This window comes from Lonchura striata, chromosome 1 (genome assembly GCF_046129695.1).
Source record: "Lonchura striata isolate bLonStr1 chromosome 1, bLonStr1.mat, whole genome shotgun sequence".
Taxonomy (NCBI): Eukaryota; Metazoa; Chordata; class Aves; order Passeriformes; family Estrildidae; genus Lonchura; species Lonchura striata.
Genome location: NC_134603.1, coordinates 96,250,108 through 96,268,290, shown reverse-complemented (window position 1 = coordinate 96,268,290; position 18,183 = coordinate 96,250,108). Strand labels below are relative to the sequence as shown.

At 39.7% G+C, this 18,183-nt stretch overlaps 2 protein-coding genes across 2 annotated transcripts; both read left to right on the top strand.

Annotated features, from left to right (window-relative positions):
* Window positions 1-940: 940 nt before the first annotated feature.
* LOC110470709 (serpin B10-like) lies at window positions 941-8,056 on the top strand. Its single transcript, XM_031503938.2, has 8 exons — window positions 941-985; window positions 2,073-2,250; window positions 3,221-3,334; window positions 4,956-5,090; window positions 5,465-5,582; window positions 5,941-6,083; window positions 6,658-6,813; window positions 7,652-8,056. Exons 2-8 carry the CDS (start codon window positions 2,083-2,085, stop codon window positions 8,054-8,056), a joined length of 1,239 nt encoding a protein of 412 aa, XP_031359798.2. The 5' UTR covers window positions 941-985; window positions 2,073-2,082.
* A 2,878-nt stretch (window positions 8,057-10,934) lies between these two features.
* LOC110470706 (heterochromatin-associated protein MENT-like) lies at window positions 10,935-17,831 on the top strand. Its single transcript, XM_021530561.3, has 8 exons — window positions 10,935-10,997; window positions 12,252-12,428; window positions 12,773-12,859; window positions 13,255-13,392; window positions 13,913-14,030; window positions 14,746-14,888; window positions 15,991-16,158; window positions 17,195-17,831. The coding sequence occupies exons 2-8, from the start codon at window positions 12,261-12,263 to the stop codon at window positions 17,603-17,605; spliced, it is 1,233 nt and encodes a 410-aa protein (XP_021386236.2). The 5' UTR covers window positions 10,935-10,997; window positions 12,252-12,260; the 3' UTR covers window positions 17,606-17,831.
* The last annotated feature ends 352 nt before the right edge of the window (window positions 17,832-18,183 follow it).

Genomic DNA, 18,183 nt, shown 5'->3' with positions numbered 1-18,183 from the left:
ATCCAATCCCTACTCAGGTTTTCAAGGTGGAGGTATCAACAGTGCGAGAGATAAAAATTAAATAAAGGGCAAGGTAGGATTTTAAAGGGTGTTTCAGTTAGGAGTCAGAGTAGGCACGGACAGATACAGGAAGGACTATAGAAGAAGGGACACCGTGATTGCAAGGAAAATCAGGAAAGGGGTATTTTAGTAGCCCAGGAAAGAAGAAAAAGAAAATTTGACAGATTATTCATCTATTGGAATGGAAAATAAGGAATAGATCTCTGACGTGCTACATGGGTCAAACAGCTTCCAAACTGGGTGGGGAAATAGAAATTAAGTCTAATCTAAGACCCACGCTAAGTTCAAGTGATGTTGCCCACTGCTAAAAAAAGTCAGGGTCTGATGTCTGAGTCTTAACCTTCCCTATCTCACAGTTACAGAATTTCCCTGGCTGTACAGTCTTAGAATCCTCCAAGATTAACAAAACCCATTTTTCCAAAACAGAAACCCACCAGGAATGACAAATACTTTCTCAGAAGGAAGCAGCCAGTAGAAAAACTCACACATAAGAAGTCCCTTTCTTTTTTTCTGTCTGTCTGTTTCTCAGAGATAAATTCTGTAATACAAACCATAAAAGAAGTAGGTCAGTGACTCTCTTTTTTTAAACTCTCCAAACCACAAAGGAAAGATTGTTCAAAGTAGTGTGGGTTCAAGTTGTTACTAGCCTGTTGCCACGAATGTGTTTATAGAAATACTTAAGCAGTCACTTTAGTAAAATTTTTCTAAGGTATCATTCTTACCATCACTTCACATCCTACTCTGAGGTGATTCAGTTCTTCCACAGGGATGTGGCCTATAGGACATATTTCATTGCAGAGTCATGAGTCATAAGAACCTTTGCAGAACCGGCCAGGCACACTATAAATCCATCCTACCCTTCATGTGATCTGCAGAAACCTTGGAGACACCCAGAGCAGCAGTGTTTCTCCCTGCACTAAACAAGGTACTGTAATGACTTCTAGATACTATTTATTTTACTTACTCTTGGCTGATGTTGCTTTGTTGACAAATAGGAAAAAAGGAAGCAGGTATCTGAACTAATGCTTGGGAAAGTAATTAGCTAAGATTGCACAGGCATAGCCTAGAAGATGAAAGTCTTAAAAATACACAGGAAGAGAAATTTATTGTTCAGAGTTCTGTAAATTTCTAGAGCTCACTGACTAGCATATCTATCACAGCACAGTAAGAAACATTGTGTTTGCCCAGTCAGGTAATTTGTCCTTGTACTCTTTAGTTCTTAGAATTACCAGTTTAGCTCCTGATTTGCAAGCTACTAGGGTCACAAACTATCTTTTATTCTAATGCCATCCTATACCAACCAAAATAACTCTTAGTCCCTGACTAGAACCCTCAGCTAAACCTGCAAGGCAAACAACAAATAGCAGCATCTGTGGTCTGCTGAATATAGAAAGCTTGTATTGCAGAAGAACTGGGAAGCTAGGATCTGGGCTAGTGCTGTAAGACAGGGTTTCAGGACATTTTTAAAAGTCAGAAAGGTAATTCAGGATGCTTAGCATGCAATAATTGGAGCAGTGCTTGCTCAAGTATAAGAAGGAGAGTTTTCTCTTGACCTAAAGGAATAGTTTGACTGCTCCTGTTAACAGAGTATTTTCTCACTACAGAGATGAGCATCAAAAGGTTCTTGGACAAATTGAAGCATAAAATTTGTCATAAGAGACAGTTTCTCAGTGGTCTCTAGCCCAGGCTTTGAAAAATAACACTATCAGCTATTACTCCATGATGATGTAAAGGGCAGTGCAATAAATTTCCTGGTGAAAAAATATGAAACACAGCTAGAGTCTGGTTCATCCCTAAAAATGATAGCGGTTGCCACCAGTGAAACAGGACATGCTAAATTCTATGTGACTTTATAATAGTTAATGCTCCTCATTCTTCATTTAGGCAATTTTAGAAAGCCTTTTAATCACAGAAAAGTCCAAACAGTGAAGAGGATCTTCTAAACAAATAGCAATCATAGCTATAGCTATAATAATAGCAATTAATAGCATCTTGTCTGTATTTCTTTGCAGCTTCAGGACAATGGATACATTGAATAAAGCAAACACAAGCTTTGCTCTTGACTTTTTCAAACAGCAGTGTCAGGAAGATGATCGCAAGAATATTTTGTTCTCTCCTTGGAGTATTTCATCTGCCCTGGCTACTGTTTATTTGGGAGCCAAAGGCAATACGGCAGATCAGATGGCACAGGTGAGTCTGGGCTTCTAAAAGTATCCATCTGAAAGAGCTGATCTCTTTGAGTAATGTCCTCCATACCAGGAATTTGCTGTGATGAAACAGAGGAAAGCCATATTATATGTAGAGTTTTGAGGACTCTCCCCTGTAGTTATTTCAAGTTTTACACTTTGCTAAACATAAATCTGCATCTACAAAATTAGAAAAAAACTATGTTGAGACTATAAACTTTTCTTTGGGGTATGTATTTTAGAGGCAAAATTGCTGACTGAAATTGCCAAGTCACACTGGTTCAAAGCTTGTAATGTCATCAGGGGACAGTGAGAACAGTCCCAGTGCATGGCTACCAAACACCTAATGCAGGTACCTAGCTCCTGTTGTAGGGGGGGAGGCTTGTGAGTTTGCTTCTGCCAAGGCAGAAGTTGTCCCACCTGCAGTGATCTAACTCCTGATGTACAGGACAAAAGAGACCCAGTAGGGTAAAAAAGGAGGGATCTTCTATTAGGATGAAGGGAAAACAAAACAAAACCAAAGACTCAGCTCTTCTGAAAAGTGTTCCAAGGTTGTTTGCATCCCTTTGTAGCCTGGGTAAGGTGGACAAGTCCAGGACAGGCTTTTTGACACAGATCAGAGTTCCATTAAGACTTTGCCTTTGGTAGATTCCATCTGGGGGTAATTGGCTCTTTCCAGGTATTAACAGGTCATCCCAGGGCATAACTAAAAGCAGGCAGATCCCTCAACAAAGGCCAGGTACTTAATTAATTATAGTTTTGCCCTGCAGCCGTTAGCTTAGTTTGCACAAGCCATTTTGTACACATGGGCATTGAGACATAGCCAAAGATTTCATATTCAGTAAGGACTGGACACAAGGATAAAAATCTGAGCTTGATTGTCCTCATTACCAGTCCCTTTGATGTAACTGAAAAATTTCACTGAAACAGCAAATTTTCTAGTGTTGCATTTCTTACTGCTTTTTCCACTACAGGTACTTCGCTTTAACAAAGCTGAAGGAGCCAAAAATGTCACCACAACCATAAGAATGCATGTCTACTCCAGAACAGAAGAGAGTCTATCAAATCGACGTGCATGCTTCCAGAAGGTATCTCACCCAAGCTGGTGATCAAGCTATGGGCATGGCCACCTTTTCTCCTGCTTCTATTTTCCTTCCACATTTGTGTTTGCTTATGCTTGACTTTCTCAGATTTAGTGTACAAAATTAATTGGTGCAGCATTGTGTGATATCTTCACTTAATGCAACACTTATTGCATGCTTCCCCCTTTTAAACAGAATTGCACAATCTAACCTCAAATTTGCAAAATTTAACATTTGATGATCAATAGATCTTTTGATCTTTTTCCTTTAGCTCTGAGGACAGATTTCTTTCTCAACTATTACTATTCTAATGGTAGCATAGTTCTTACCTCAGAGAGCTAATCCCAAAAAAAAGAGATGCTCTTCCACACATTTGATTGCAGCATCAAGACAAAGAAAATCAGAACATTAACTTTTCTAGGATACCTATTCTTGATATGTTTCAGAAATTAACCTCCATTTTAGTTGAGAAGTTAACAATATCCATTTACATGTTGGTATTTTCCAAAGTAAACCAGCTGCCTGCAATAAATCTAAGAGAAATGGGAATAATTTTATTCCTGAGATAAGCCTTTGCCATACTGGCAGGCATCTTGTCCCAGTTTGTATGAAGTTTAACATAGCAGAACAATACAGAAGAGCAAATGTAATTCCTCTGAGTCAGTAAAGGCTATTTCCTAGTTGACAATTCAAAGATGGTGATATCAAACTCTCCTCCCTGATCTTTCCTGTCATCCTTATTCTTTAGGGGCATGAGCTGTTTCCCTGCAGTCTGCCCACAAAACCCCAACTGGTGCTAGTTTTGATGAATGTATCTGCATCTCACAGCCAAATTCCATGGTGGGAAGATTTATTTTAGGGGTTATGTCAACATCTCATTTGCACTGCATGAACAGGAAAGGGATTGTTCCTCATGAGTAACACTTGCCCTCACTGTAAGAATTACAGAGTGCTATGGGTAGCGCTATGGGTAATGCTATGGGTTCTAACACTTTGGAGATTTAAGGGTCTCTTTGTGACTCTGATTCTGATATAATGATGAGATGAATACAGCACAGGTGCAGATTTTTAATTTACTAACTCACAGCTTTTTCCTTGAGCTCATTGAAGACTCTCAACCCACATTCATTTAATCCTGTCACTTCAATATGGAGAATTTACTGCAATTACTGAAACATAAAAAAAACCCAAACCACAAAATATTAAGAGAAACATTAAGAAATTTAGGGGCAAACTTTCCATGTAACACTACTTTCATAAATTAAGGGAGTGATAGAGCCAAATCTCATGCATTAAGAATCACTCTCTGATTTCTGTTTTCTGGATATCCAAAGTTTCACAATATCCACTTATAAACGCTTAAATATTTTACACAATTCAGGCTCTTAACACTTGCATTCCAAGATACCACACACTGAGTGTCTATGTGTGTCTATACCACACCTGCAACTTCTAATACTTTAAAATTATTATTTCAATGGATATCCAGTTTAGAGCACCTTTTCTGCTGGAATATAGGTAACAGGTCACCCAAGGATAAATACTTTACTTGGATCTGTGTGAAGGAAAAAGCCAGGATCTTTACACAACAGATGAATAATGTCCTTTTTATTTCTCTTTCTCCAAGACAGAGATTGGCAAATCAGATAATATCCATACTGGATTTAAAGCACTCAGCTTTGAAATCAACCAACCCACTAGAAACTACCTACTTAAAAGTGTTAACCAGCTATATGGAGAAAAATCATTGCCTTTCAGTAAGGTAAGATTTTTATTCAGATTATGCAGTGTCATTTAATCCTCATGATTTACTTATGGCAACAGAAGCCATATACTTTTAAATATTTTCACTACATTTGCAAATTATGTTATTATCCTTAACATTAACATTTTCTATGATACCTTTCCTTAGACTTTGAGCACTAAAATTTTAGCTTTTGGGATGTGTATCTAATCTCAGAGTGATTTGTAGATGTAGTTAGAAGAGAATGTTTAAATTAAGTGTTTCCACTAAAAAATACTTTGTTCCTTTGAGAAAACACTGTGCTTGTGCTCGTGTAATTTTAATCTCTGGCTGTAGTAGTACTCATATTGGCATGCAGCAAACCTAAGTCAGGTGTCTCTATTGCACTATAGGAATACTTATTTTTAGCCAAGAAGTATTACAGTGCAGAGCCACAATCAGTCGACTTTGTGGGAGCAGCAGATGCAATCAGGAGAGACATCAATTCCAGTGTTGAACAACAGACTGAAGGTGAGTTCCAGCCTCCCCTCTCCAAATCTAAAAGGAGTAATTTGGCTTCTCTGTGCCCAAGGGGCCCATGGCAGGTAAATAATTCACCTCAGAATGGTAAATCAGACTTCTCCTAAATTGCTCACCTATAACAATCTCTTACTAAAATGAGTGTCTTCCATCTCAGTGTGTGAGGATTATTCTTCTTTGTAAATCAAGACTACCCCAGTAACTACACATTTGCAAATAATCTGAAACTAGATGAGTGCTATGGCAGCACTTAAAATTTCCCTGGTTTATATCCCCTGAAACTGTGCCAGCACGTAGGCTGAAACTGTGAAAATGCACAGATGTGTGAATGTCCCTCTGTTTTCCCTAGGTAAAATCCAGAATCTGCTGCCTCCTGCATCCGTAGATTCACTCACCAGGCTAGTCCTGATAAATGCACTCTACTTCAAAGGAAACTGGGCAACGAAGTTTGAAGCTGCAGCTACCAGGCAAAGGCCTTTCAGAATAAACATGGTATGGCAATATACTGCCCTATTTCCTACACTGCAGGTGGAAAAACCTGAAAAAGATGGGGGGAGAGGAGGGTGAGGGAGAAATCATGTCACTCTTTAAATCCATGTGGCAGGATAGTTATTTCATTTAAAGCATACAGTGTATTCAGTACATTTATTTCACCACACCTTCAGCACTAAAAACTGCACACACATACCAGGCTCTGAGGCACAAGTAAATTGTCAGAAGCTGACTTCAAAAAAGCTTCCATTCTCCAAAGGCAGGAAAAAAAAAGATGTGCATGGGTTAGTTCTTTACATTTTCACTTTTAACCATTCAGCAGAGTGGCATACAGTTTCCTGCAATTGGTGTCATCTGAGACAGCTCAGATGGCATGCCATGCCTCCTAGTGTCTTTCCAGTGTCTTGCAGGGATCCTCTGAAGATCCTGTGTTCTGTGTTCTACCCATTAGGATGTCTCAGACACATTGGACAGCTTGTAGAGTAAATACAATAAACATTCACTGTGCTACTTTAACTCAGTCCTTTTACTGTTCAGAGTACAAATGTAAAACATTCCATTTGATTTGTTGCAGCATACAACTAAAACAGTGCCCATGATGTATCTGAGGGATAAATTTAACTTAAACTACATAGAATCAGTTCAGGCTGATGTTCTTGAGCTTCCATATGTCAATAACGACCTCAGCATGTTCATCCTTCTACCAAGTGACATCTCCGGCTTACAAAAGGTAAAAAACCTGAGAATATAAATACTGTGAAAAAATAAGAGTGTCATTATTTACTTACTTTATGCATGTGTGAGGTAAAAGATCAGGCTGTAGTCATGTTTCTAGGAAGGAGGATACTGATCAGGCTCAAGGTAAATAAAATCTCAAATCTGGTCCAGTACTGTGAGCTTGAACCTCTTGAAGCTCAGACTAGATTTCTTAATCTTGGAAGCCAGCATGTCTGTGGTTGCTTAAGTTTGTAAGTCCTGGAAACAGGTAACCCAAAACCCATAAGATTACTCCTTTTCCAGCTGAACAAAAATGAAGACACAAAACCAGCCCTGCTGAGATTCACTGTCCACACCACTTCAGACAGATACGATTTTATTCTGATAAAAACCCACCAAAATTGGGCAGCTTCTGTTATGTTCCAGGATGTCCAGAACTAATATGTATGGATACTGCCACCTTCTGTAAAAAGCTTGATTCTGCCTTTGGATAACAAACCCTTAAGAAATTTTCATTTTTAAGGTGTTGTGTGGGGGGTGGAGGAAAGCTCTTTTCAGTGAATTCTAAAATGTGGGGAAGACAGCTCTGGGAACAGAAAAAACAACCAGACTATTGTAGCTCTGTTATATATTCCTTGACAGCTACTGAGAACATTTCAAATACTGCATTGATATACCGTAGAACAACATTCTCCTTCAGTGAAAAAGATCTCTGAACTGCTGTTTCATGACTGTTTTTCTTGTACTCTTACAACCTCTTGAAAAGTTCTCCATTTAAGAGAAGGAAAAACCCCTAGGGCACAGGTTTTTGAACATTTTTAATTTTCTAATTTTCTTTTTACTTACTGCAGCTAGAAAGAGAATTGACTTTTGAAAACTTGTCTACATGGACAAATCCAGAACTAATGGAGAAAATGAACATGGAAGTTTATCTGCCCAGGTTCACGCTAGAAGAGAAATATGACCTCAAATCAACTTTGAGCAGGATGGGGATACAAGATGCCTTCACAGAAGGTCAAGCTGATTTCACAGCAATGTCCAAGACTGGTGATCTGTTTTTGTCACAGGTTTTCCACAAGTGTTACCTGGAAGTCAATGAAGAAGGCACAGAAGCAGCAGCTGCCAGTTCAGCAACACTGGCATCACGAAGTCTTGGTGCTACTGTTATCTTTCTGGCAGATCACCCTTTCCTCTTCTTTATCAGACACAATAAGACCAATACTATCCTCTTCTTGGGAAGGTTTTCTTCCCCCTAGAAACTCGATTACTAAACAGGTTATTGCAACAACAAAAATGAACTAAATACACACCACAAGGAACAACTCAATATTCTGCACACTTCTTAATTTTCCTGTACTGTTGACAAATCTCTCAATATTAGAAGAGAATATTTATGAAAAATAGCCTCAAAATTATGCCTCTGGCTCACTTTACTGGCCAAAGAACTCCAAAATGCTAGCACTACACACTAAGTACCAAACTGTGCAAAGAAGAACATTACTATGTCTTTTCAGCACATTGTGAACAAGAACTTCCACAATTCAGAACAGACTGAGTTGAGCTCAACCAGTAATTTTAAAGTTTTGATACCTAAGAAGAAGAAAACCCAGGAAAATCTCCTTGCAGAATGCTGCTGTATCTCCATTGGTTTCAGATCATGCTGATCCCCAAGGCAGGCTACTCACCTGCATTCTTGTCCATTTTATACCAACTCTGCAGACTGGCAGAACTGGCAATGAAATAAACCTGCAAAATCACCTTTGTTCCTGATACTGGTTCTTCTTTTTTTTGCTCAAAAAGGAGTTAACACATATACTTTCTAATCTCTGTACCACAGCAATTTGAAATTATTAACAACACTATAGAACTAGGAAAATAAAACACATGTACCTCAAAACCTTCTCCTTTGTAAACTTTCATCCTTACAACACTATTTCCAGCCTAGCACTGTACTGCTATGCTCTCATTTTACTTTGCCACTTATTCACTGGTTTGAGACAAGATTAAATGGGAGAACCAAGTCTGAAGCTAATACAAGTAATACTAATGGCCGTAAGTGCTTTCTGGAAGATTAATGTGAATCTCCCAGGTTATATTTACTCCTGTCACTGCTCTTTCTCCTAAGAGAGTGTCCTGATCAGTCATGTGTGTTTTCAGGGAATGTTCCTGACTATATGAATTCACAACAGACAGCAAAGGACCAGGTTTCTTAATGGACTTGCACACATCAACATCATCTTACTACAAACACATTTTCTTGAAACAGCAGGACTCCCTTTACCTGGCAGAGATTGTTGACTGTCCCTGCATCCTTTCTCTTTTCATTCAAGTGGTCAGCTACTCCCAGGGTCCCTTATGGCTCTGCTTCCCAAATGGGAAGGAACATAGGAAGAGTGTTATGAAGCACATGCTTTATACTATCCCTATAGAGCCCCAAGAGAAAAGCCTTCTGCCTGTCTCAGTCATGAAACACGACACTGGATCCCTGTGCATTCAGGTCCAATTCTGCCATGCCCTCCTTCACCTCATGGAAGAGCAGCATGTCCCCATGGATAAGCCTCTTAAGCACTTTCTGATAAGCCTTGGGAATAAAGACAGAAAAGCCACACCTGGAAGGCCAAGGAGGAACAAAACTACGACAACATGAACATAAATTCACTCAGGCCTTTAAAGTCAGAGGAAATGTGAGTCACCTTTTCTCTCTCCTTCATTATTTTAAGCATGGTTGCAAAGATGACATAGTTGATGTCCTTTTGGCAGTACCATATCATCACTGAGGGGCAGTGGCCACAACACACAAAAAGTGAGTTATACATTTGTGAACAACCTTTTCCTAGGGTGAACAGAAGTCCTGGAAATGTTGTGGAATCTTTATCCTTGGAAGGGCTATGGCTAACCTTATCTACTCATGGCTCTGCTCCAAGCAGGAGCTTGATCTCTGGATGCCCCTTTTAATTAATATATGTGATTTTTTTCTCTCTTGTCAAAAGTTACTCTGCCTTGCCATCTCCTCTTCTCATCTTGTATGGCTTCCTTGAATCTTGACTAGCAAAGGCAACTATCTTGCTCACAGTATATATCTTTGGGACTTGGGAGTCTCCTGGTTTGGGCTTTTTCACCACCTAACCATTCAGTTGACTTTTCTCCTATCCAGAATTCTGGAGGATTACCATACTAAACCTAGCACTTGTTTAATTTCTGGTGTTTCTTCACTGCCTTGCACAACACTGATTTTTGACATTTTTTTTTTTTAATTCTTGACCCACTGTACTCCTGTAATCAGGCTTGCAGTAAAATGCTTAGCACACAGTACAATTTCCTTCCTTTCCTGCACCTTCTCTTGCCCTCTAGGGTTTCAGAGTTGTTGCCACCATGTTCTTCTTCCATCACTGTCCCTCTTCTGGGACTTCAAAGTAACAGCTCTTGTGCCATGTTTACCTGTGTTATTTCTCTCTGTCTTTGTTTGAGCCCTCCCAGCAGGGTTGTTTCAATTCTTGCCCTCCTCCTTACTGTGCAGTAACTCAGGGTTTTGTGGTGTTTGTCTCAAATTATTCCCAGCCATGACTTCAATGAGATTTCTTCAACAACACAACCAGCTGGGTGCCCATCCCTTACCCTCCTTCACATCTTTGCCTCTGTGTTCCTAATGATCTTCAGTCTGAAACTGGACACCCAGTGCCCAATTCAGTCACTAAGCTTGGTGTTTTATGCTGAGGTACTGCATTTGAAAGTCAGGAGTCACAGAGAAGAGAATCAGACCCTCAATATCTGCTTAAATCCAGAAGCCAAAACCAAGTATTGTGTAACCTTTTTAAAAGTCAATTATTTTAAAAAACAGAGTAATTATCTCCACAACACCAAAAAACCTTTGGAATCAGCAACTTGCTTTGCTAACCTCTCAGTAGGCTATTGTGGGGTAACAACAGACCTGAGATTTTTATTCCATTGCCCTTTTTAAATCTCTAAACCTGAAAAGTGACCAGGTCAACAAAAAGGACAATATTTCCTAAGATTTTCTGGGTATGTGGTAGAAAGGAACTTTGGGTAGGTGGGAGCAACTTTGGGTAGGTGTTTGTAGATAAAAAGGAAAGGGAGGGGCAAACAGTAATGTGTTCCTTAATTTAAAACTTGCTTAACACACAAATGCAGAACCTGACTGAGGACAAGACCTAAGTCTTCTCTTTCACGGGACTAAAGGTAAATATTTAAATAATTTTAAATAATTTTTATGGTGTTTTTAAAAAGAAATCTGTGCCGTGTGTGACTGTATGGGTAAATGATTATATACTTGTGTTATAATGCATTATTCTTGTCTTGTGTTTTTCTAAATGTCAACCGTTAGAGAAAATAATGTTGTAAGCCTGCAGAAAACTGCTAATTTGGGGCAGAATTATTCAGAAGCAGGGAAGTTTTCTTAGGGCAGTGACTGCATTACAAGTAAAATCTTCATTTTGATAAAATAATTCTGTACTTAAGGTGAAGGCGCAGCACTGCACATTATCAGGCCAGAGACTCAGAGCAGTATTCATCAGCTGAAAACAGAAATTCCCATCCTGATGCTCTCTTGGTTGTGTTCTCCAAGGAAAGAAAATCACTCTGTGGTACAGATATGGTCCTGAGGGCATAATGACTGCCAGAAAGAATGTAATTGTTTGGAAACCAAACACTTCATAAATACCTGCAGATATCAAAGATTGACCACAATTTTTGTTGCTCCATTCCACAGATACAACAACAACAATAATAATCTAAGCATTTCTGGTCTCTTGAGTGGTAAATTACATGAGGCATCTATTACTGGGTAGATATCTTAAAGCCTGGAGCACTCGTAACCTAAAGGCATCTGACAGTTTTTGGGGAAAATAAAATTGCTGGAACATATAGAAAGGGTGGTAGGTACACACAATGAATAAACTGTGTAAGTCTAAATGGAAGCAACAGCTTTGCTGTTCATGAAACTATTCAGAATAGGTTGCCGGCCAGGAAAAGCAAATGAGCCTGACAATTATGCCTAAATCCTTTCACAGTATCAACTGTAAATTCTATACAGATCCAAATGTAGTAGTAGGAAACTCAAACATGTTGTGAACCAATGCACTAAAAATGCATATAAATTCTCCTGGGAACGTTGCTTTGATAAATCATTAGTTAAGGACAAAAAGGAAAATTAATATAGAGGTTAAAAATCTACATATCTTTGGAAATCAAAGGCAGAAAGAATCACAAAGAAAACTGCAGCTGTATAAAAGAGGGGAAAAAAACGAAAATAAATTGGTGCTCCTAACAGGTGTCAAACAGTATCTGTGTGGAAGATAAACATACAGCTATGCTATTAGTTTTAAATCTATTGTCTTGCATATGCAATATTTCTCACTAATGGATACTGTGTACGAAAATTTACAAAAGTTTAAACATTCAAATAGTGCAATTCTGTCTGTTGGCTTTTTCCAGGTTGTAAAAATGGAAGTGGTCTCCACATCAATTGGCAACTTTACCATTGATCTTTTCAACAAGCTGAATGAGAGCAACAAGGGAAAAAACATTTTCTTTTCCCCTTGGAGCATATCAGCTGCTCTGGCTCTGACATACCTGGGAGCAAAAGGAACTACAGCAACTGAGATGGCAGAGGTAAGCTACTTTTGTACTATTATCATGGGGAGAACCATTTGGATTTGCACAAACACATTTCTATTGTTTGGAGAAACAGTGGTGGAAGGGAGTTCTGCCTTGCAGCATGTAGATAAGAGCACAGTGTTGGTGGTCTGGGAGGGAGATGCTGCTATTCATTGTTATTCCATGGGATCTATTGTCACTACAGCTTCAGCATCCTTTTGATTCATCACCTAAGCAGCAGATAGCACAGTGAGTTATCACAAAAAGAGAAACATGACAACCATCTGATCCCCATTTGACTTTAAGTTTCACAAGGTCTTTCATGCCTGTTTCTTATCTTTTGAAAACTCTGCTTGCAGGTCCTTCATTTCACTGTAGGAGCAAGAGCTGAAGCTTCTTCTTCTGTGTCCAGACCTTCTCGGGGGAGACCAAAGAGAAGAAAATTGGTATCTATTTGAACTGAAATTCCATTAGAAAGAATCTGCAGAATTAAAATGTCCACATATAGATTTAGGAGTCCAGCATTTATTGTCTGCACTTCTCTTTAAAGTACAAACCCCAGCCATATCTCACAACAGGATGATGTTCAGTTCCTTTCACTCACTCAGACTTTCAGAAGTTGAAAGGATGAGTCACTGGGATAGTCTGGAAGGTTTGTTATATGACAATTCAGTTAATCCAGTCATGAAATGAGCTCTGCAAATTTGCAGTGACAATAAACTTGAGAAAATAAACAGTAAGGAAGAGGAACCCAAGTCCCTCTCCTGTACACATTGCTTAGCATGTTTTGAAAGCTTCATGCACAAATGAAATTGCTGAAAGTTTGTTTTCTTTTTCCAAGGATCCTGAGAACAAGCAAGCTGCAGATATCCATTCTGGCTTCAAGAAGCTCCTGACTGCCATGAACAAACCCAGAAGCACCTACTCCCTGAAAGGTGCCAACCGCATTTACGTGGAAAAAACCTTCCTGTTATTGCCTGTAAGTTAAATCTCAGGGAAGAGGAAGAAAAGGTGCAAAAATATTTCTCTTTTTAATTACTTGCCATTAATAGAACAGGTTGGAAGCTGACCTTCAATACTGTGAATAGGACCTCTGGACTCCAGTGATTAACTGGAAAATACTAGTTCAGTCTGCTCACAGAATTTAATTTGACTGTATTGTAGATCCCTACAATCCTTCACATGAAATGTGCCATTAGTATTGGAACCCCCAATATATAAAATTGTAAATAAGAAATTAAAATAAGCACACCCATAGGATGCACGCAGTCTTCCTCATTTCTCCAGATAAGCCTTGGAACAAAAGATGTGAAATTTTTGTTATTTGGTTATTTCTCACTTGTTAACCCACAGTCCAGCATAAAGTAACAACCAAGATCCTGCAGTCCTCTAGATCCAAGAATCTATCAAATATAAGAGCTAACAACTTCCTTTTGGGGCTAAAAATGGTATATTTCTCTAGTACTGAACATTTTGCTCACTTCTTTGTTATTTTGCAGACATACATACAGCTCAGTAAGAACTACTACAAAGCAGAGCCACAGAAGATTAACTTTAAGACAGCACCAGAACAGTCAGGAAAGGAAATCAACACCTGGGTTGAAAAACAAACTGAGGGTAAGCTGGGCTCAATCCCAACACCTTTACTCTCCCACAAAGTCAGTCTGCCATTAACTTTGGGCAAGTGCCTTTACTTCCCCAGGTGCTACTGCAGCAGCCAGGTACTACTGCAGCAGCCAGGTCATGCCTTCCAATGTGGATGTGGGGAGTGAGCAGAGATAAGGTGGGAGGACAGAGAAAGAGCAGCACACTTAAACAGCTTCAAACACCTGATCTGAACCTCACTGAGCTCCCTGAGGAGATTCTCATTGACTCCACTGTGCTCTGCAGCAGGTGGTCCTCAGGCACAGCCATGTCCTGGTACTGTACCCAGGCACCACTGGCAGAGCAGAGGGGAGAGACACCTCTGCCTACCAGAGTGCTCCAGGGCAGGGGGGGATGCCTGCCCTGCTGTATCACTCTGCACTGGGCAGAGGGGCTCCTCCTTCAACCTGGTGTAACCAGTCAGTGAGGCTTTCTGCTTCTAGCTCCTTGCCATGAAGGTGTGACAGTTTTGGAAGAAGGAGTAAACCCCTCTCAGCGAGGAGGACAGGTCAGGAAACAGCTTTGGAGAGTGTAAAGAACTGCATTGATTTATGTCAGGGGTGCATTTCAGGGAACAGGGCATTGAGGCATGGACTTTTTACTAAGAAGCTGAACTGAGAGAAAAACTGATCAAAATGTCCTCAGTGTGCTATTCTGGATTGAAATCTGACTCATGTGCTTTCAAAAGGCAAAATCAAGAATTTGCTGAGTCCACGAGATGTGACAAGCAGCACCAAGCTGATCCTGATAAATGCCATTTACTTCAAGGCAGAATGGGAAGTGAAATTTAAAGCAGAAGATACAGAGCTGCAACCCTTCCGACTGAGCAAGGTAAGTTCCTCCTTAGTATCCTTCTTACTGTAAACAACCTGGTCACAACAGCTATTGCTGAAATCTTTCCATTTCATAAGTCTTTTAGGTAGCCCTGTGGAAACTAGACCCAGAACTAGAACCAGAATAGCTGGTTGCAGCAAAATCTGTCAGTTCTCAGCTCACTGAAACATTAGGATGTGCTCAGGTAAATGTTAGTGAGCTCCAGATAACAGCTACTGTTTCCAAAATCACTACAGACATTTAAAACCTTTCAGTAAAGCAGCATCAAAATTGACTAAATTGTAAAAACATGATTTTAAGAGTCCAGGGTTCATAGATAGGAACTACATGGCAAGTCATGGATGAGTACAGCACCAGGCCTCTGCACTGTGCAACCAGGCAGGCCACAATCATTCCTGCTCAAACACAGCTGCAACAGGGTGCCCTGAACTGGAGCATGGCTGTGTGAGGCTAGAAGTAATGTTAATGGCATGAATCCAGAAGAGATGTTAAGAATTCATAGTTAAAGAGCTCTGTGCAACTCCCACGAAGTGTACCTTCTGCCCTATGATTAGCATGTACACATGGGCTGCTTCCTTGAATGAAGGGATCCAGATGTTAATAGAAGTTACATACTCCTGACAACCTGACTGCTTCCCAGGAACTCATCTCATCATGAGCCCTTTTGCTCTCACACTAGCGTTATCTTTTCTCAATCAATCAGCTGGTCACCTTTTATCTCCGCAGAGAGAGGAGACCACTGATAAGCTGCACAACACTCATCCTCTTAAACCACAGCTGTTTTCCTTCCAGAGTGTTGAAAGGCCATATTCCACACCTTCTCCATTCCCCTAATCCTTGCAGACATTTCTAACTCTCTTCTTCCTTAGGCATTTTTTGGGGAGAAGAGAAAAATATCTCTGTTCAACCCCCTACAAAAGCTTTGGGACAGACACCAAGATAAGCAATATTGTCTAGTCAAGAAAAGCTTTGGAAAATGGATAATAAATCACTGTTTTAAAAGCTTCTTTTAAAATTATCTCTCCTTGCTCTGCACTGAGACATTATCACCCTTCCATTCAATGAATGATTTCTTACTTATAAAAAAAATACTTTCCAGAACAAGACCAAGCCTGTAAAGATGATGTACACCAGAAAAACATTTCCAGTTCTCATCATGGCAACAATGAATTTCAAAATGATTGAGTTGCCATATGTGAAACGTGAACTCAGTATGTTCATCCTCCTTCCTGATGACATCAAAGACAACAGTACGGGTCTCGAACAGGTACTACCATTTTCTATTACTGCTCAGGCACTAAAAAAAAAGAAGGGCAGGCTGACAATAGTATCTCCCTTTCTGAGGACATGCTATCATGCTGTTTGACCTTCTCCACTAGCTGAATTAGTTTTCCTTAATACTTACCTAATCCCAAGAAAGTTCTTCCATGTTGAGCGCCTTAGTTTGGTAGGAACTGAAGACAGGCAACACTGTGAAGAATCAGATGCTCAGCTCTTCAACAGCCTCCTTGACTGACACCCAATTTTACATGATCTGTAAGAGTTAAATCTCCCTTCCTCGCACATTCAGAAGAGACACCACCAAGAAGTCACAGGTTGTTCCTGAGATGACACCTTTTCTTCTTGGCCTGGAAGTTTATTTCCATATTGTTGTCACTCTTTTCCCCCCTCTCCCCTCCCACCATTTGTCCGCTCAATGAAAAACTAGGATTTGGTGAGACTGCATTTGCTACAATAATGAGATCTTCTACTGTAGTTACTATAATTCCATGATTGTTAAATTCTTGGAGTCTATACCATTCATTGCTTTCCTCCATTTGATCTGAGCTGAACCCTGGTGACATAGTTCCCAGGACACAGAGTGGTAGTGAAAGACTTTGCCAGAAGCACTTTGTTTCCAAGCTGTCAAGGAAATATATGCAATAGTTTTAACACCTGTTTTTATAGAACTGGATCAAACCATGTGCCACAAAGCAATTATAGTCACATCAGGACTGAATTAAAAAAGAGGAAAGAACTACCATGGGGGATGGCAGCTGTTGAATGCCCTTCCCATCTCTCTTTTGCAATGAATTTGGAAAGGGCACTGCTTAAAACTTTGCAGCATTAAATCTCGAATATTTGTTGTGCACCTTGTCTCTGATCATTAGCAAAACCAATTTCTATTACATGCTTTCAGCAAAATATAACTTTTGCTATTTAAAATGTTTAATTCATTACATTGCCATGAAATTGATTAATTCATAGTTAATTAATTGTCTTTCCCTGCAAACACCCAATTCCTTCTCTTTCTTAAATGATAGCTGGAAAGAGAACTGACGTATGAGAAGCTGTCCGAATGGACTGATTCCAAGAAGATGACCGAGACTCTTGTGGATCTGTACCTACCTAAATTCAAAATGGAAGAGAGATATGACATCAGTGATACTCTGATCAGGATGGGAATGCACAGTGCCTTCAGCAGCAATGCTGATTTCAGTGGGATGACTGAGAATGCTATAGCTATCTCCAAAGTTTTACACAAGTCTTTTGTTGCAGTTGATGAGAAGGGCACTGAGGCAGCTGCTGCTACTGCTGTCATAGTAGAAGTTACAAGTATGCCTGTTGCCCATGTTCTGAAATTTAGGGTTGACCACCCTTTCTACTTCTTCATCAGACACAACAAGTCCAAGAGCATCCTCTTTTTTGGTAGATTCTGCTCTCCTCTAGAATGAATTATTACGTGCTCTCAGACAGCAACCAAGGTTCACTGTTCAATGGAAAAAAAAGTGAACTGTGGTGCTAAAATCTCAACCTTAAGCCATGTAGCCACCTGTACTGAAGTGCCTGTTCTTTTCCTTACACCAACCCCCCTCAAAGAAGGCAGCAAACAGAAACCATCCTGAGCACCAAAGAACACCTCTCTACTGCTTCTTTTTATTGTCCTACCGAGACAGTCCTAAACAGGAAAAAAAAAACAAAAAACCACAGTTTTGCTCCCTTTTATAAAATCTGCTCTACTGGCTTTGTTGTTTAAAAGTAAGGTGGAGTCTTAAAAGCTCTCTGCACACAGGTCAAAGAGAGAAAAAACAACTCAAAGAAAACCCACAAACTTGTAGAAATTTGTATACTCTCTTTTACTCTCTTATCCTCACTGGGAAATCTGTATTTATACTACAATGCTATTTCATAACCTCAATTTCAAATGTCAATGATTGTTGGAAATTAACAAATTTTAATACAAATCCAGAATAATCTCAGAATGCCCCTTACCATCCTGTCTCACCAAATGTGTATAGGCACATCACATTCA

Excerpts from the sequence above, each read along its gene's own strand:
- LOC110470709 (XM_031503938.2), top strand. The coding sequence starts at position 2,083 with ATGGATACATTGAATAAAGCAAACACAAGCTTTGCTCTTGACTTTTTC. Across the intron at positions 3,335-4,955 it reads GACGTGCATGCTTCCAGAAG|ACAGAGATTGGCAAATCAGA; the intron begins GTATCTCACCCA and ends TCTTTCTCCAAG. Across the intron at positions 5,091-5,464 it reads AATCATTGCCTTTCAGTAAG|GAATACTTATTTTTAGCCAA; the intron begins GTAAGATTTTTA and ends ATTGCACTATAG.
- LOC110470706 (XM_021530561.3), top strand. The coding sequence starts at position 12,261 with ATGGAAGTGGTCTCCACATCAATTGGCAACTTTACCATTGATCTTTTC. Across the intron at positions 12,860-13,254 it reads GACCAAAGAGAAGAAAATTG|GATCCTGAGAACAAGCAAGC; the intron begins GTATCTATTTGA and ends TCTTTTTCCAAG. Across the intron at positions 13,393-13,912 it reads AAACCTTCCTGTTATTGCCT|ACATACATACAGCTCAGTAA; the intron begins GTAAGTTAAATC and ends GTTATTTTGCAG.